We start from the raw sequence: 19232 nt of genomic DNA, 5'->3' as shown, positions 1-19232 counted from the left end.
GGGGTGCCGCCATCCCGCAGCCAATGGCAGGTCGCAACTCGGCCGGAATACAAATCCCAGCGAGCACCACGACCAGGAGGCGGCCGCCATGATGTGCGGGAGGAGGTCGTGTGAGGGCGGGGAGGAGGAATAAGGCGGCGGGGGGAGGCGGGCTGGGCAGCGGGACCCTATGCCTCTGTGAGAGGAGGCGGGGGAGCACGGCTGGGGCTGCCCTGACTGTGCACTGCTTGTCACCGCCACAGTTACACCACACGGCTCTGCGGGCAGCGAGAAACGCGCGGCAATGAAGGAGTTAGTGTGTGAAAAGGTGCGTGCTCAAACAGTACATCTGCGCCGTTTTCTGTCAGGACCTGTAGCCCCTGACGTGGGTCCTGAGCCTCCAGAAGGAAACGGCTTCTGGAGGTTCCAGCTCAAACACTGCTCCCGGTGTGTGCCCTCCCGTGAGGAACAGCCCGAGCCGAGTGCGCTGTGCCAGCCCTCGCTTTTATTAGAGCAGGAGGTGGAGAAGCAAACAAACGAAACCACGGATAGTTCTGTTATTGGCACCCCCAAAAGGTTGACAAAAAGCCTAGTATAGTTTACAGTATAGTTCATTGTTACAAATAAAGAGCTGACAACTCATGAAAAACAGCAAGTTTCACTGCCCTTCACTCTGTTCTCTATACATCGCTATTGAAGATGTCAGAATTTAGCAGGAAGCTTCATCTTCCTCTCAGCCCATCTAAAAGAACAATTAGTAGAAGTCAGACTTCACAGTCTAAAAGCAAAGCTGTACAGGCTGGGCTTCTGCTACCTCAGATGGCATCAATACCATCAGGCTGACCAACTTGGCTGCGTCCAAGAAATACAAGAGAACTGTGCCAAAAAGCACACAGCATTTTAACTTCAGTTCTTGCCAGGTAGGTTAACAGCTGTGTACGTCTTATCCGTATGCAACTATGTAAAGTCTGTTTCGCATCAATTTGTTTTCCATTAAGAAACTTTCAAAAGATCTCTTAACAAAAGGCACACGGTTACAGGCTACAGGTACCCCATGGAAGGAGCCTCGCGTTCGAGGTGCTGTGCACATTCTCCTGTCTGTTGTGAACAAGTTGAATATTTATGATACACAGCAAAAGGTCTACACAAATATGATTGTTGTTAATGAGATGATGACACACACAACATAGTTACGTGTGTTTCCTTACCTCGGGGAGTCAATCCCACTGTCTCCTGTAATGCTGTGGTTTTCTGCCCTTTCTGTGTGATTCTCTCCTGATATCACAGTATATTTGTTCTTTAAAACAAGGCCTGTTTTTCCTGGGGGGGTTCTTGTTTCTTTGGCTTGTGGATCCAGAGTGTGACATGCCATTACTTCTGCCATCTCACAGGTGCGGCTCTGCAAAGCATCAGCCTCATTAGTGTCACAGAAATCTATAGCTGAAGTCTTTTTGCATTCAGTAAAGCTGGTTTCTTCCTCCTTTCTGGAAACCATTGGAAGAAGCTGGCTGCACGGACAGCTTTGTTCTGTGAGGTCTGGCTTTTGATGCTTTTCTGAGCCACAAATTAATTCTGCAAAATCAGCACTTCCTTTATATCCATACCCTCCAGAGTCATGTCTATTTACAGCTGTATTATATTGGTTTGGATAAATATTAACCTTAGAGTTTTTTAGAGCAGTCCCCAGCTTTTGCACAGCTTTACTCCAGTCTCTTGTACCTGAAAACGCCTGGCAAGAAAGCAACTGATGTGTTTCATTGCATCCAAAATTATCGTCCAGATGCAACAATCCACACTTGTCACAATCACGTGCTTTCTGTTTCTGAAGATGGCATTTGTTGGTAAATCTGTCACTTACTGGCTTTGTTGATCCAGGATAGTTAATACAGTCGTACTTAAATACAAGTTCATTCTTTTCATCTGACTTTTGTCTGTATGTCACGCCAAATTCTTTGTCCCTTGTAGCACTGGTTGTATAATTTGAGAGATGGACATTTTGAAATTCATTTGCTGCTTGGTCCAACAACTCACATACAGTGCCAGCTTTGTACCTGCAACACTCACCTTTTGGATATAGTGAATATTTGGCTCTTTCTTTATGGACATTTTTATCCTCAGTGTAGGAGTCTGGGGAGTTTTTAATATCCCCAGGGTTTCTTTTCACTGTTCCTCTGTGGACATTATCTTCAAAAACATCGCTCTCCAGAAAGTATTTCTGTTTATCATCTATTCTCAAGGTGCTGCTGTGCGGGTAACTAACACTGTCACTTAAAGTGTTTTTCTTTAATTGAAAGGAAAACCTACGAGCTTGGGGTAATTTGTTTTGCTTAGTGTTGTCAGCCTGCATTTCAGCAAGCGGTTGTTCAGCTTCACATTCAAAGGCTCTGGGAGAGTCCAAGGACTTTGTAAACCTTTGTAAATCTCTTTCCTGCTTTCGTCTCCTGGATTTCTGCTGACTGTTAACACGACCCTTGTATGCTTTTGCAGAAAAGTTGTGTTTCCACGGGAGACCCTGAAAAGGGTTTTTAATTTGCTTCTTATATATGACCTGGGATTCTGCTGCTGCATCGAGCAGCTGTTGGTTTGTGACAAGCAGCGAAACATTCTCTTCTAGCTTCTCACTTTGGGATGTTGGCTCATGCACGTGAGATTTCTTGTTGTTTCTGCTGATTTGCTCCTCTTTGTTTGACTTTGTTTTACTTTTGTGTTTTGCTGTTCTAATTTGTGTCTTTTGGACACACTCCTTTGAAAGGTACTTTTCACTTAGTGTTAACACTTCAGCCGAGGTTCTCTTAGTGGTATATTTTTTCTTCTCTTCTAACTTCTGCATTAATCTTGTGTGTTTAATCAAATTATCAACGGTAAGAGTAGGGTTAATACACCTGATGATTTCATGTTCAACATCACGTGGAATATTATCTAAGTCATCTTCATCTCTGACTGGCCACTCCCTGGGGGGAAACTGAGCTGAGAACGTCGAGTATTCCTTATGTTTTTCTTTTTTAGCGGTACCTCTCCAGAAAAGGCCAAGACCAAATCTTCTGCATTTCAGCTTCTCTTTCACTGATATCAGGGATCTCATGGTGTCCCAGGGACGGTTTTCAGCAGATGAGATGAACTGAGTTTGAATCAAAGGCTTCCCTTCACTGCAGCCCTTCTTGCCTCCTCCCGTAGGTTCGTGGCTCATTAGCTGCCCAGGTCTTTGTTCACAGAGTGTATTCTGGTCAGGGAGACAACGGGATACTGTAGCGATGTTTTCTTTCACTAGGTCTGCACAGCTCACCCAGTTTGCCTGGTAAGTGTCCTCACTGTCCTTTTTATTGCGTTCTGAAGCATAATTTGTGACAAAGTAGGTGTTGGGGGTAACAGTGAAATATCCCTCTCCTGTATGATAGATCTTCCTTGCTTTAATTAGAGTGCCAAGGATGTTGTATAAGATTTCCTGGGAGGGAACTGCGATGCCTAAAAGAAAAATGCAGATATTTCAAATTAGAAAAGATTTTTCAAACAAAATGGGAACTGGTAAAAAAATAAATAATATAAAACAGATCTGGGAGTGAGCCAAGACAAAGTGCCCAATGTAATTAGTTTGCAGGATCTAATAAGAAGTTTGGAATTGATGTGGCAGCTGAAGTACCAATAGGAAATGCTCTGTTTCAACATGAAAGTGTCAAATACCACAGGAGAATCGACAGGACTGCACTTCAATACATCATCAGAGTCAGCAACAGTGCCAGCACTCAGCTGTCTGCCACACACATGCCTGAGGTTCCCCTAAGATGGCAATGACTGCCCCAGAATCTGGCAGCAGCAGAGCAGCCCTGAGTCAAGGAGAACCCCTCTGGGCCCGCCAGGTGAGGGCAGCACGGAATCATCAGGCCCACATGAAGACTCCAAAACAAGGTGAAAACAGCAGGAAAAACATTCTTTCCTTCTGTAAACTTGGAGCACTTCTTCCAGCTGAGCTATAAGTGATACCTTGTGGAATCTCAGTTCACAGATAGGCTACACGTTGCTGGCAGCTTTCAGAACCAGTTTATGGGGTTGTATTAAATTTTTTTTCTCAGTAATGGGAAAGCTTACCTTTAACAATTGTAGAACTATGAGATTACAGTGGTTCAAAAGAGGAAGCTTAGAATGAAACCAAACAACCTCCTGCAAAAGGCTCTAAGGAGCTTCTATAGAGTCACACATACACACTCTCACACCCCAGTTCAATAACCTAAGGGAAACTGAATGTTTTTCACACTGAAAGAAAATGCAGCACTGGATGGAACTGTCTGCTGTCCCACCAGTAAAGGAGGATTTATTGTAATAAACTTGCGTTCAGGAAAGGAGGAGCTGGAACTTGACCAACAAATGTGATTTTGAGGCCACTTGCATTTGTGATAGCAAATACTTGCTGGCTGTAGCTCCCCTGCTGCAGAGTCCTTTGCTTTCTGCTTCTTAAAGAGAACTCCCAGTCTTACTGGTATGACAAATAGTCTGTTCTGTGCTTTTCTGAACCTGTTACCTGAATACCTTATGTATGCTTTCCTATATTCGAGAAGGAGCATACTCTCAGCATGCTGCTGCACCCACTTCTCATGGTTATTGTCAAGGATGTATTAACCCTCACACTCAAAGTAATGTTACTGTTGCTTTCAGATTGATAAGGACTATATACTTGTTCAAATATTCTCTCATCTGGCTGCTATATTCTTACGCATTGCTCATCCAATATCATATACTCAAGGTTGATGATAGAGTCATTTTTAAGAGGAAGGGGAAACAAACACATTACCTGGGTACCTTCTCGCTAACTGCTCCACTAAAGTTTTCTGCGTGACCACTGTTTGTTCTGCATTCATGTCTGATATGGTACGGCAGATTCCTTCTGCCAGAGGAATAGTCTGTGGCAGTGAACACAGATTCATCAGGGCAGGGTATGTACCACCTGTACTCCAGAAGGAACAAAAGAAAAGAAAACAAAAAGTTTGAATGGAATTATTTCATTTTTCTATTAGTCACAGCTGATTCTCAACTAGGTTTTCTTCTGTTGCTTCAAAACAAGCATCATCAATTACTTCTCCTTTGCAAATTACTCAGAGATTTCTCAGGACAGACAAGTAGCTCTAAATACTTAAAGTGTCTTTGTAACAGTGGAGGCAGAAGGCTACTTCAAGCACATTAGTTTGATATTCAATTCTAGCTTAAGCCTTAACTTAGCTCAATAATCAGAAGAGAACTGTATCTGATGACTGCTGATTTTTAATGGCTGTTTGTGTATTAACCCATGCAGAATGTATAGTTATCAGAGTAAGTAATGAAAAATATCAGCGTCCAATAATCAAACGTGAATGATGTAGGAAAACCTGAAATCAATACTTTCCCTGAAAGCTGGTGACAGAGCACAAAGCAGAAACTTACCTGAGGTCTGTGCGTGCATTACGACAGGATCACATATGCCTTCTCAGACAAAAAAACAGGATTTTTCTTCCCTTTTGTTAAACCAATGATCTATTTCCTATACCTGGTGGTATTCCGTGTTCTCTTCCCTGTTCTCTGTTGCAGGGAAAGCTCTAGTTGTCCTCATTGCCAGCTGGTACTTCATGAGGCAAAAGCTGGAGTTAAATGCTGACTGTAGTTTTCCTGCAAGTGAGAGGTGACATCTGAGATTGACTAACATTCAGGTTTGACTGAGCTGCAATAGGATAGTCCAGTGGCTGACTCTGGAACCTGATATTTAGCCTTTCAGCAGAAAACAACAACACAAACATTTCTTTCAGTAATGAGTTAAGCTATTGCATTTGGGGAAAGCTCAAATTGCTCTTGACCTTTGTTTTCCACCTGCAGTTACTTTCAACAAAAAGCAAAGTCCTGGCACACGGTTTCCCCGGTGATGTTGCTAGGATACTCTTTGCAGGTGCAGGAACCATTGCAATCTTTCTTTTTGTATGGGAAAAACCCATCAGCATTCAGTAATAAGTCTTCAGAGCAATTTGCTGTCTCAGCTCTCTGCTGTAGGCACAGTGTTGCAGCCAGTTTTACCATTTGTTCCTGTAGAGCACCAAGCTGCTAGGGAGTAAAGCACCAAATGTAAGTGGAAGGTATTATCTTTATTGATATTAATTACCTTCCATCACTCTGTGTGTCTGCCTCACAGCCTCAAATCCCACATCTTCTTTAAGGGAGGGCTCTTTCAAGGTAACATTAAGCAAAGTAGTAAGCAAAAACCAGCTTGATACTGAATGAATATATATTGAAATCACATTCTTCACAGTGCAAACTTATTTAAAATGCCCTGTGTAGATCAGTAGTGCTAACAATAGAAATACTGAACATCATTCCATCCTGACTTTGAAATAGAAGCTAGATTTGTAATTACTGACTTCTATCTAGGCAGACTGCCAGCAGTCATGTATTACTATCTTTGTTTGGTTTGCCAGTCTGTTCAAATTCTGCTCATTACCTGGGCACTCAAAATGCAAGAATAACCTTTTAGAGTCCATATCCATCACAGTGTGGGCAAGTCAGCTGTAACATGAGCACATAGTCAAGGTTGTTAGAACATTTTCAATTACTTTAATCTCAGAGCTTAATAAGAAACCCATAGCCATCACAGATAGAGATGGTGAATGCAAAGCAAGATTAAAAAGGAAAGGAATAAAGGCTTTTGAGATCAATTGAGTTCTCTCTTGTGGTTTGATACTGCAAGTAAGAACAAGTTACACAGCAGCCAGCAACATGTTTACTATGCTACTATTTTCCTTAGGCCAAACTTAGTGGGAAAGAGTTTTTGCCACTGAAATGTGCAGCTGGCCTCCTTTAACGCTTACTGAGGCCACTGGCATATTCACTTTGATGCTCCAAGAACATCTTGAGAGCAGACTTCAAGCTCCAAAGGCACTGACTGAAGCAAGAGCAAGCACACAGCTTCATGTTGAAAAGAGAACAACACTTTTGCTAGTTGAAGATTAGCAGGCAAATTGTTCAATGCTTGGAGATCTGTTTTACCCACAACTGACAAAACGGCCAACTAACAAAACCATGTAAGCACATCTGCCTCTGGGGCACTCTGCATAGCATAACTGGAAGAGCAACAGCACTCAAGGTGATGTTTTTGCTATACCTTAACAGGCCTACAGCTTTTCAGTCAGTTCACAGGAGGCATTGGATACTTCCAGCACAGCTGATAGCAAGGAAAATCACCCTTAACCATTTCAGCATTCAAGGTCTGGCAGTCTGGCACAAAAGACATGTTGATCTGAAAGCTTCACACCTTCACTGCAGGGAGATAAAAATGGCATAAAACGATCTCAGTAAAGTTGCAAAAACCACACAACCAACCCAGGGAGGCAAACAGCAGAAGAATAAGCAAGCCGTAAGCAGCAGCAATGTTTCTGGCTCCTGTTACTGCCTGCAAGTGCTGCCATCCAGTGCTACAGGATTTTAACACAAGCACATCTTTTCCACTTGGCCTGCTCCAGAAAATCTCTTTGCAGCCCTGGCATTTCTCCACTAAAACCGCTCTGCCTTCTCTTTGTTCCCAGCACCCCCCCTCCCCCCCTTCTGCAATAAATCTCAGACCATCCAAATAACTCTGTAATGTCAAAGTCTTTGTTCTGTGTGGAAAGTGTTACTGGGTGCTGGTTAGGCACTGTAGATCTATATAGCGAAAGAACTGCTATAAAACCTACATCACGCAGTTGCACTTTCCTGTGTTTTCAGCTAAAGGTCAGCTTTAAATACTGTAATATTCCCAAAGTTCACTCCTTTGCCTGGAAATGTGCTGCTACATAAAAGGCAGTCACGAAAGAAGCACACAGCTTAAGGCTACAATCACAGGAGTAAGATATAACTACAGTCTTGTCCTTCTTAGAATGGACCAAAATTCACTTTGCATTGCTCCCTGGCTTCAGCTCACACATTTATCCCAGCCAAGGGGTAGACATACCAGTCTATTAGAGAAAACAGCACTCTTAGAGAAAACAGTTATTCCAAAGAGAACATAGCCCCAATATAGGTTTTGTTTTAGAAAAGCAGGATATTGTTCACAGAGGTTCACTTGATTTCTATTTGAAGCAAAACAAAACAAGCATTTCAGCTTTCAAACAGATGGAGTTTACTAAACAAGTGGCAGTTGCTGTTTCAGTTGTCATTGTTCATCGAGCTTTCTGCTTCAGTACAAATGAGGCTGCCAGCAAACAGACTGTGGATCACCACGGATATATCAATGCAATATAAAGCATACTAGGAAAAAAAATGTTTCATGTCATTCATTATTCCCAAGGGCTTCACTGAATTCTCACTTAGCTGTAAGCCTACTGTGTGAGTCACAGCAATGATATGCAGCATTAGCTTCTCTATTTTAGTTTGTTCAGGAGTGCTGTGGAAGCAATGAAACATCCTGGACTGAATCAACAGGACCAGAGCTAGAGGACAAGAGGAAGTGATTATTCACCTATTCTTAGTGCTTGCTATACCACATCTTGCTGCTATCATTTCAAACTAGTTCAGATATAGCAGCTGGGTTTAGTGCAAAGCACTGAGAAAAGCCTTTTGTAGCTCAAGGTTGATACCTTCCTAACAATTTGATGTAAAAGAGCATGATATGTTCAGAGGTATGGTGTGGTCTGAAGTTAGTGCTGGGGGTTTGGTGCCAGCTTCAATTAAGTGCTAACCATTATGAGATAACACGAAGTTTACACAGCCATTAGTCTAGGAGAACTGACTTAGTAAGCCAAAGATAGCGAGGTACACAAAAAGTTTGTACTCCTTTGAGGAGTACAGATATTTTCTTCCTTTTTTCCTTCTGATGATGTATTAAATCACTAAAATAACTGTGATAACCAGGAAACCCCAATTACAACGGAGAGTACAAGCTGCTAAACTCCAGCTCAGAGACCTTACTGAAAAGAACTGGAAAAGCAATACAAAACGCTTCCAAACAAACTATCCTCGCATTCTGCCAGCCTGCAGACAGCCCTGCAAAATAACCATCATCCACTTCCTTTTTTTTTCAAGCCTGACGAAAATGAAAAGGAAGGGAAATGTGAACAATCCTAATCAGTCTATAGGAAGTACGACCACCTACTGTGAGCTGCACTTCACAGGAGCCAGCACCATTGAAACACAAGATTATTCTTTTTTGACTTGCAAACCTGCATCCCCTGTGGTGAGGCCGGATGAAAGTCAATGGAAGAAAGGGACTCCAGAAGAAAGTAACCCCAGGAAGCAGCCTGGGGAGCGTCCTGCTGCTCTGCAGCCCTCATAAAGACCGTGAGCTCCCGCGGAGGGCCTGATAAACAGAGCCCACTGCGGGGGCATCACCGGCCGTAGGTAAAACACAGAAGTGGCAAAACAGAGTCTGCTGCTCAGACAACCGTAATTTCAGCCGTAGTTTCTGCTGACACTGACTTTTAATCGCTGCGAACAGATTTAACTTACTGAAATTAAAATATATCTGTCTTAAAAGCCTGCCGAGTCAGTTCCACCCCTTTCCAATCGCAGGGAATCTGAATCTTGATTTAGGATCAGGGTCTTCAAATCTTCAGAGCCTACTTCGGAGATATTTAGCTCCTTTCTGCGTTTAGTTCTCCCTGAATTCTGGGAGGGACTCGCAACAGGGAAAGAGGAGAAGTGAGGAGCCACACCTTTCAAGACGTCTCCATTAAATGCGCAAATAGAAACGTAAAACAATTCCTTGCCTGACCTCGTTGCAGCACTGCCTACACCTGGGGCAAAAACGCACAAAGCGCTTCACAGAAAGGTGTATTGTCCTTTCAACGACAGGCTTCTGTAGGGCTCTTTCATCTCAATCGCTTGCTCCTCTCCAGGCGCAGCAGAGGAAGGGTGGGAGGGATCCCCCTCATTTGGGTAACAACCGGCCGCACATCTCAGCTGAGCACCGGAGATGGTCTGCCAGAGGGATGTCAGCATTCCCACGCGGGCTGCTCAGCCATCAGATCAAAAGGAAAACGTTTCAAAACTACCTCTCACCCCCCTCTTCTCCCTCCGAGGCAGATCTGGATCGCCGTAATTTTCACTCCTCCCTCCCCTCCATCCCCCCAGGAGGAGAATATTACAGCTCCCACCCAGACCTGAAGGTGCAGCGTGCAGAGTCTTGGCCCTTTTCACGTGCTGTGGCCACAGACGGAAATACTACAGGCCAAGGGCAAGTGTTTCCCTACGCTGAATGCTCATGCTTGAGGTATCTGTAGAAATTCACCCAACGATAATGGAGTTTGCAGGCACTGTTATTGCCCTGTGTGCTGCAGCAAGGGAATGTTTCCTGAGAATTCTTTTGGACTTTGTTCTCTACATTGCAGACATCAGTCGTGAAGCACGAGAAATCTAAGTGTCTTCAATTCCCGATTACTGCTAACAACAACATCATAGCAAGTAAATAAAAACAAGCAGTCAAATCTCTCTTGATAAAATGAAGACAGATAACGTGATACCAATAGCTTCATTTCTAAATAACATCAACTTCTCTAACAAAGAAAATCGAGGAATCTTTCCACTTTGCATTTCAGTTGTCTAACTTGTCGCTGGTTTTCATAGAACAAAGTATATACAAGGAATAGGAGAAAAGCCTTCCAGAGCAGAACAGGGTCCTTATGATGAGTGATGGAAGAAAAGACACACAACACATCTGTTTTTACTACAAAATTACCCAAATAAAGACACTCAATTTGCAAATTGGTTTCAGTTGAGCTTCCAGAGACAGAAGTTAAACCATGAAAACATCCCTTCAACATCAAATGTCTGAACGAATGGAAATGCACAAAGAAACTTCTTCAAAGGCATTTAATAAAAGAAATGAGAGAACTCTGACTTGTTAGAAACTCCTTTGGGTATTACTGCAGCGACAGATGAGAAGATAGGGAAAATTATATAATTCATTTACCTGAGTAATTTCTATCTGAACTTGGCATGTCACTATGCCTCAGAAATAAGTTATTGCAAAGGAATAGGGTCAAAACCAAAGGAATCAAGGAATCACATGTAATACAAAACTTACCTAATAACTAATACGGGAGAATATTTCCTGACATATCTAGAGGTATAATGTCATTTTAGATGGAACCCAATAGGTAAGCCGCTGCTTTTTTTGTGTAACTCCTCTCCTGGATGTCAGTGGACCTCACACCAGAGCACGTGCAGAAAGTTGCCAGGGTGCCCAGAGAAACAGGGTTGCATTAAAAGAGGCTGAAGAGTCAGAAAACAGGGTTGTGACAGAAAATGGCTACTCTCTATGAACTGTAGGAAAGACAGATGAATGAAGAAGGAAAAAAAAAACAACAAACAAGTATGTGATATAAACTAAAGCCAATGTAAAGAGAAGTGTAAACAGGCTTAGCTGGCCAAGGACAACCAGGCTAGACAACAGAAATGTTAACAATTTTGAAACTGATTAATTCCTCAAGTCTTCCAACAGATGCCAAATTCCATCTCACTTACCACTAAGAAGCATCTCCTATAATTATCTTCCATAGAAGGCAATAATTAACCATATAAAAACCACACAGAAAAATCCCAAATCTACAGTAGCACCGTGGTGCTGCCTTCTGCTGCCACGGAGCAGTCAGAAGAGAACAGCCTTACAGGATCCTCAGAGGATCACGTCAGTACAAACTGCAAAGAACCAAGGGGTGAAACAGACTCAAAGATTAACACACTCAGCATATTGATGTTTGTTTCCCCCCTCCACGTACTGCAAACAGTAAAAAGGACTTTACTGACCAAAACCAATACCTCAGATAAAAACTGAGGAGCTGTAAGGCAGCATTTGGTACCAAGAGCAGAAATTTATTCAATGCAACAACTACATTTCAGCAATCAGTAGTCTAGCAGCTGTACTTTTATGCATTAGACAAATCCATTAATTGCAACCTGGCCTCATTAGACTAGAAAGGTCATTAGTGCAATTAACTGAATATGAACAAATTGCAGGTAGTAAACAGAAATGATGTGTAAATACAATATTCATCAATATGATCTTAAAGATACTCATCAGTTTTTCTCCGAGGTTGTTTTGTCATCGTTCTCTACTGCCAGATCTGATAGCATCTTCTCTGTGTATCCCATTAACATCAATAATTGAAGTGAAAGGGGGGGACCAAAACAGCTACAGCTGTAATCTGTCATCTGCAAAACTCAATCTTCCTGTGTGAAAAATTATATACTTAATGTAGCAACCTAAATATGTCTGAGCCTGATTTCATTTTAGATCTTTCATCAATTTCTCTTCTCTGTATTTTCAGAAAAGCTTTAAACGATTATGTTGGATCTTTTTGGTCGACATTTCCAGAGGAATTAAGGCTAAAAGCGGCTGCTGAGATCAGAGCATCATGTCTGTTTTAGGTAAGAAAATACCTTCCCTGCTTGGCAGCCATCTCCCCAGAGTGCTGCGCCCTCTACCTTGCCCTGCCACAGCGGCAGCACACGTTGTAGCTGTTTCTCAGGCATCTTGGTGCTGAGTCAGTCTGTAACATCCAGCATCAGTTATTCAAATCTAGGCATCATCCTTTGTCTAAAACCATTCATGATGAACGAAGGTGAATTAGTTTTCCACTGGTTGTGGATGAACCTTCCAAGTAACTTGAGCATCACTCTCCAGACAGTCACCTGCTCCAGGAAACAACATAACCTGCACAAAACACCTAAAACAATCTGCTTCCTATAGCATTTTTCCCAAGTCTATACTGCAACAACTCACCAGGTCACAGTAATCTGGTTTCAAACCAGGCAGCTGAACCCTGGTTTGTGCAGACATCTGTATTGCAGAAAGGCTGTGGTAGGTAGCATTGCCCTGCTTGCTCCCTTAATTTTCCATCAGCTCAGTTGCAGGACTTCTGCCTGCCGGGATTCACAGCGATTCTGCTAATCACAAAATGCCACACAGGCAGAAGACACCTACCCTGACAGCGTGGTTTGGCTCTTACAGCAAATAAAGTCTCCAGTGGCAGCTCAAGCTGCCCCACTCAGTCAACCAGCAGCTCTGCGAAGCATAAAGGATCTCACCTCCAGGATCCCACTGGTAAGCAGCAAAGATGATAAGAAACAGAGCCAAGAAGAGAGGAGATAAATTCAGTGGCACAGGAGAGCTGCCTGCACCAGCCCGTGGGGGAGCACCATCCGCAGCCACTGCGGTCTGCCCTGCCCCACCTCTTCCAACCTGCTGCTCCAGCACGGGGCTCTCACCTACTGCGCTGGAGGAAACTACCTCAATTTTGCACTAAAATTTCACCCAGACAAAAGACTCCCTCTCCCCGTCCCGCTGCCGTGTTTTCCTCCCCTAGAACACGGCTCTCACCCTGTCTCAGGTTACACTTTCACGAAGTGAGGCCCCAGTTGAGGATGCAGGGGAGCCTTGCAAGGGCATGCAGGCCACTCTTCAGCATTAGTATTGCTCTGCATATTTTTACACATTAATTCCTAACGGGCAAATCTGCACAGCGCCTCTTCTCATTTATTGAGGAAAACCTTTACCTGGCAAGGCACAGATACTGCTCGCTTTGGAAAACAGTGGACATAAGATGGACTATTTCATTTTTCTCAAACTTGAAGTAAAAAATATCTGAATGAGTTCACTGCAATGTACCCCTTAGCCCCACCTATTCCAGGCCTCTTCCACCCAAATGGCACACAGTTTCTGCTTTAGTGAGTGGTTCACAATTACTATCCATTGTATCACCTGTATAAGTCCTTTTTTGTGCTTTCCATCACTATATCCCCAGCATATCCATGGATTACCAGAGGATCTGTAGACATACTGCAACCAGTGTCCCCTGAAAAGGTCATTATTTTTCCACTCCTTGGTCTAAGAAGATAAATTCCTCCTTGACCCCCACCTCCAACAAAAAACCAAGGGGTTATTGGCTTGATTTCAGGAAAGAGACCACAACAGAAAACCAAGCTCAACATTGCTAAGCAACTACTCATTTTCAGCTGTTTAGCGGTACAATACAAGCAAAGCACCTCTGTATCAGAGAAGATAATGACAAGTTAATTCCCCACGGGATGTTCCTCATGATTTACCAACAGGAACGATCAAATTGTTTAATGTAATGTACTCATTAAAAGTACTTCAATTTCTTGAATAAAACAAGGCATCAGGAGACCATCTGAAAATCTCTAAATCTCTTAAGCTGAAAGCTGACAACCCATCTCCCCATCAGCACATACAATTTTACTGGCATGCAGTGGCAACCAATTAATTCTGCTTTGATACTGCTGCTGCATGTGTGCTTAGGTCTGTTTTTTGAGACCAATATCATCATTTCCAACTGTTCGTTGCTGTTACATGTGGAAGCAATTTCTGTTTTTAATTTTCAAATCTGTTGGCTACCACCCAGCCTTGCTAAGAAGGGACCAGAAATGAAGGGCAGTGCTCTCCATCTGCTTCTGCCTTTGCAGGAATGTAACCAGATGACCCTCTGTCAAGATGACCAAAAAACATCAGTAAATCAGGGAAGAAAACCGACTCACGCAAAAAGTTTTGTATATCATTAAAACAAAATGCGAGCAACTACCAAAATGAACTACTACTATAAAAATATTTGCTGAAACACAGAGAAGAGGAAGGAGGAGTTCAGATTTGGCATTCACTGTTCCTCATCTTTGCTCTCCCCTTCTCCCCAGTCACGTTCATGACAAAACATGAACAATGCAGTCAGCACGATCCTTTCACTCATGCCCTGCACTAGACTAAGGGAAAATTACCTGGGAATCTGACATAGATATAATTTGTAAATAGGATATGGTTGAAGTATTTAAACAACAGGGCAAAATAAGGCTGATATGTCTGTGGCTTAATATGCTCTGTGAGTAGTGGGAGTGTAATTGGTAGAGTATTACAAAAAACTAGAGAAAAACTCCACCAATCTGACCTCATAGCCAGCAGACAAAAAAACAACCAACAAATGGACAGCATCATAATGCCCTGATTATATAAAGAATAATAACAGCTTTAAAAATATTGTGCTCATTATTAACATTACTAGTAATGTAATAGTCAAAGATGTTTCACTGTAACAGCTCTGCAATGCAATACATCCAACGAGTCAGAGTAGACAGAAACATAACTTTGTTGGGAAAATACCGTCAGTTCCAATAGCCAAATAAAGGTATTTATTATTTATGCTATTTTTATTGTTGTACTACATGGCAACATACAAGTTCCAGTCGAATTCCTATTTGAACCATTTCCTCTTTCTGAAAACACACTGACTGTACCTACCTACGCTTTTCACAGCCAGCGGCCTTAAGACTCGGTTACTAAAAATGAATTTTTATATTTCTAGATATAAACTGTACAGAACAAATGCACTCCAGATTTAGAAACCTGACCTGGGTACACAAACATTACAGAAGCAAGAGAAAAAACCACATTTTGTGCACACTCCTGATAACGTTTTCAGATAAATGTTGCTGTTACATAACTCCAAACAGATGCTCACACGGTACATTACTCAGCAGAAAGATGGGCTGAAAGCCACTCTATCTCCCAGAGCAGTTATTCCAGCGGGAATACTGAAAAAACGTTACGTCCATGAAGCAGGCTTTGCAAAGCCACAGTCTGAAATGACTCCATTGTAAATGCTTGTTCTGTGGAAATCTGCAGTCACCAGCACAAGTCTAACTTTGGCATTTACCCTTCAGAGCTCCACAGGCTGAGTAGGACACAGATTAAACAGAACTACAATTGGAAGCAACTCTGGAAGTGCCCAGGTGCAACAGCTACAATACATTAACTCTTGTTATCTCTTCAGCAATCCCCACCTCTCCAGAAAACTTCGAGGGAAAAAACCAAACCACTCATTAGCCTTTTTGCCACAGTTGCTATGTAACTCTGAAACAATGTAATTCTGCCTTTATTACCAAAGCAAGCAAAGGAACAGCATGAGAGTCCAATCTACTCCAACTCACTTTGCCGCAGCTGGATCACAGAAACTTTCTTCCCAGCTTTATTCATGAGCATCCACTGGCCTGAGAATAACTCGTTAAGGGTTCACATCATCAATTTAATCATTTTAGAGAAATACAAAAGGAAAAAATATATATATCTATAAACTGACACAATCTATTTAGTGGTCTGGTGTAGCAATGCTTTCTGTAGAGAACAAGGAATTCCTAGATCTGCTACTTTGTAAAGCACCACTGCAATGAGTTCAAAGCTACAAATAAATCCCGTGTTTCAACCATATGAGAGCTAAGGAACTAAGACTTGGCTTCAACTCTTTCAGCAGCCAGCAACTGCCACCCAGTGATATTGAGCAGTGGTGAGCCTGTAACAGGCCAAGTGTGGGCATGAGATATAAGAACATTTCTCAAAACTGAAACAGAGAAAAGACTGCCTCTCCAAACCCAACAAGTGACACTCTATTAGATCTTTCTAAGAACTACTTACATTCCTGGGCATGTTGTCCACAGGCTTTAGCTAATATCCAGCACAGGTGCGATATCTATACAGAACCTTATACCACTTGGTGAGGTTACTTTAACACACTGCAAAGTTGTCTGTTCTTCCTCAGGTTGTTTGTTCTTCAGGAGACCGGCCAAGCTCTGTGTAGGCTTTTTTTTTTTCCCCTTTATTCTTAAACCTTTCATTTTCTTTCCAACATAAACGCAAACTGTACATAACATTGAAACACTGTTACATCAGAGCAACATAGAACAAGATTACACTCAATTGAGCACTAGTTTTAAAATACTATAAAAAATAAATGTGCCACTAGCAATTGTCTCACAGAATGAGGCCTGTTTGAGGTGACAGCTGCTTTTGTATCAGCCACATAAGGTAGAAACAGAAGAAAAAATAGCAAGAGATTCCAACAGAAATTTCACAGTGCATCTAGGAGTTACCTTGTATTCTAGAAATCAATCTCTTGCACGTTCACATGCTCTACTGAAAATTCATGAAAAAAAGTATTTCCAACTCGATCTTCTCAATATTTTAGATGGTGCTCAATGTTAACGATAGATGCTGTCAGTATGTACAAAGGAAAAGATGAAACATGAGTACAAAGGAATTTGTCTTTATGGCATTTGCATACCAGCAGATGCTTCTCCTAAGATTAATTTACAGCTATCTTCATACTTTGATGTTATCTCAATTCATGAAGCATGCATTTGCTGTGTACTTGTATGGAATAATTAGTTTACCTTAGTTTAAACAGTTAATGTTTATACAGCGACTCAACTGAGATGAGGGAAGGGGAAGTTTATGCATGTTATCATAATAGAAAAGAGATTTCACTTGTCTGACTGCAAAAGAGCCAAGAAAGGTAAGTGACAAAAGCACCAGCTTCGATTTTTTTAACATAAATTCAGACATTTTAGTATGTTTCTCAGAAAAGTCACTTGAGTAAGTACTTCATAAATATTATGGCACCTGGACTCTCCTAAGCAGGTATTTAGCTACCTAAGCCACCCAGGCCAAAAAAAAAACCCAAAACCTAAAGTTAACCAATTCTGTAATGAAACACTCTTGTCCCAACCTTGAAAATCCGAATTTTCCTGGAAGTTGCGCCAAATTACAATTGTTCATGTTTCTTATCACTTGCGTAAGTTGCCTTTGACAAATGTCATGTTACACTTTAAGTTTAGATTTCTGATTACTCGCAAACATCAAGGAAAGGCAATCCTACCACTTCCAACAAGAACTGTGTCCTGCGCCTTAGGAACTATAACACAGTATAGGTACTTATGTTTCCATTATTTTGCTGGACTAGAGTATTTGAAGTAATTACACATACTAGGAAAGAAGTCCAAATTTAATTAGCGTTGGCTTACAATGGTAGCATTTTCTCCATGTAAGGCATTATTCTGACACTTACTGGCCTGGCATCCAACCATACATATTAATACACCACATTTGTTGTTAAAAAGAAGCATATATATTAATCCAAAAGGTAAGAACAATTAAAGAAACACAAATGACAAACATTAAAACAGGCCCATATATTTTCATATAAATCTCACAACCCTACCAGTATTTCGGTAGGTTTCTATTGCTTTCTTAACTCATACTTAACTCCAAACTACTGTATATTATGAAGCTTGAATACAAGCAGCTTTTGGGAAGTTACATTTGGAAAGGGAAAAGAAAGTCGTGACAAGTAAAAAAAAAATCCAAGAAGCTCTTAAAAAAACAATCTTTACTGGCAAAATGAAGCAGCATGCTACTTTGGGATTTATATTTGAATTTAAAAAGACTAATTAGGCTGAAATAAAAATAAAAACCTAAAAATGGCGTTCTATAAATAACGAAAGTTTTGATTTCACTAGACTTTTTATGAAAAACATTTGGTAATTAAATACTTGCTACTGTGTATTACGGTGATGAACTTTATTAAGGTTAAAACTGTAACAAAGCTCATCCTAAAACATTTTGCAATGCAAAATTATTTTCACTCAAGGAGTGTCTCAAATTGAACGCTAAGAATTACAAGCAATCTCCAGAAGCAGACATTCACTTTCATAAAACTTTATACATCTTTTTGGAACTAAGATATTTATACTACTAAAATCAAACATGCATCACTTCCCATACATTCTGGTATCATGATTTTATATTACATTATGTAACACCATTCTTCAGCAGCAGTTTTATCATACGCTTGCTCCATTTTCTTTGGATTTCTGATCTTTATCTTCGCTTTTCACAATATCCTTAAAAAGGAAAACAGGGAGAAAACAATGTGAGTTCTGGAAGTAATACTTCTCACGTGAACAATAAAGCAGTGCATGACAGATACAGTTTGGTTTCAACTTAAAAAGAACTTCTAATACTGTATATTACTCAGTTTACTTACAACTAATTCACGTTTCTCCTATCTTCCTGAAAAATGGAAGGAACAGAAATTGAATTTGACTGACCTACCTACCTATAGAAACAAGCACACAACCATCCCCAGAAGCTTTGCTTTATATTCTTTTTTTTTCTTTTCAATGAACAAACAAAAGCAGTTTCCACCAAACCCAGTAAGTTACATTAACACGAACCAACTCTAACACAGAATATCTCCATTGGTCAAGGATGCCTGAAAGCACTATAGGCACAGAACATTTTCAGCTCTGAAGCACTGGGCAGAATGACACCAAGGCTACATAACTGTACTAAGTGTGGGAACAATTACACAGCACCTTTAGCCAGTTCTGGTGGAACAATGGATCTACTATGGACACACAGTGGGGTGCAGCGCTGTGTAACAATACTGATGTTTATTTTAAGGTTATTTTTCCTTTTTAACCACATAATTTTA

General features: G+C 41.4%; 2 protein-coding genes and 1 long non-coding RNA gene across 27 annotated transcripts in view; 1 reads left to right on the top strand and 2 right to left on the bottom strand.

Moving 5' to 3' along the window:
• Positions 1–179: 179 nt before the first annotated feature.
• On the top strand, positions 180–18148 carry LOC107315717 (uncharacterized). 15 transcript variants are annotated; one of them, XR_014948552.1, is made up of 3 exons: positions 715–899; positions 12228–12327; positions 12803–18148. It is a non-coding gene; the product is annotated as an uncharacterized LOC107315717 (long non-coding RNA). The 15 variants fall into 15 exon arrangements; XR_014948547.1 differs by lacking the exon at positions 715–899 and adding an exon at positions 3164–3274 and having other exon boundaries at positions 12911–18148; XR_014948550.1 differs by lacking the exon at positions 715–899 and adding an exon at positions 3164–3274 and having other exon boundaries at positions 12869–18148.
• STOX1 (storkhead box 1) lies at positions 463–13134 on the bottom strand. 7 transcript variants are annotated; one of them, XR_014948532.1, is made up of 7 exons: positions 12884–13002; positions 7091–7245; positions 5389–5610; positions 4763–4915; positions 2044–3441; positions 1188–1378; positions 463–721 (listed from the first exon to the last, which is right to left on the bottom strand). XR_014948532.1 is itself a non-coding variant. In XM_015866334.3 (6 exons), the coding sequence occupies exons 3-6, from the start codon at positions 5405–5407 to the stop codon at positions 682–684; spliced, it is 2466 nt and encodes an 821-aa protein (XP_015721820.2). In that variant the 5' UTR covers positions 5408–5610; positions 7091–7245; positions 12884–13134; the 3' UTR covers positions 463–681. The 7 variants fall into 7 exon arrangements, 5 of the variants coding, with proteins under 5 accessions (XP_015721820.2, XP_085410224.1, XP_085410226.1 ...); XM_015866334.3 differs by having other exon boundaries at positions 1188–3441; positions 12884–13134; XM_085554098.1 differs by having other exon boundaries at positions 1188–3441; positions 12988–13126.
• Positions 17724–19232, bottom strand: part of CCAR1 (cell division cycle and apoptosis regulator 1) — a 24402-nt gene continuing 22893 nt past the window's right edge. For all 5 annotated transcript variants that reach the window (XM_015866328.3, XM_015866331.3, XM_015866329.3 and 2 more), the window contains one exon: positions 17724–18639. In XM_015866328.3, the coding sequence (XP_015721814.2) occupies positions 18580–18639 (60 nt within the window). In that variant the 3' untranslated portion in view covers positions 17724–18579. The remainder of the gene's footprint in view (positions 18640–19232) is intronic.

This window comes from Coturnix japonica, chromosome 8 (genome assembly GCF_054131305.1).
Source record: "Coturnix japonica strain WE chromosome 8, WE-NBRP24, whole genome shotgun sequence".
In the NCBI taxonomy this organism is placed as follows: Eukaryota; Metazoa; Chordata; class Aves; order Galliformes; family Phasianidae; genus Coturnix; species Coturnix japonica.
The sequence above is the reverse complement of the archived record's forward strand: the minus strand, read 5'-3'. Positions and strand labels throughout refer to the sequence as shown.

What these genes read in the sequence shown, in the direction of transcription:
- STOX1 (XM_015866334.3), bottom strand. An exon ending in GTTAGCGAGAAGGTACCCAG is followed by an intron (nt 3,442 to 4,762) that starts GTAATGTGTTTG and finishes TTTTTCTTTTAG; the next exon opens with GCATCGCAGTTCCCTCCCAG. An exon ending in AGTGGGATTGACTCCCCGAG is followed by an intron (nt 722 to 1,187) that starts GTAAGGAAACAC and finishes TTGTTCTTTTAG; the next exon opens with ATGGGCTGAGAGGAAGATGA.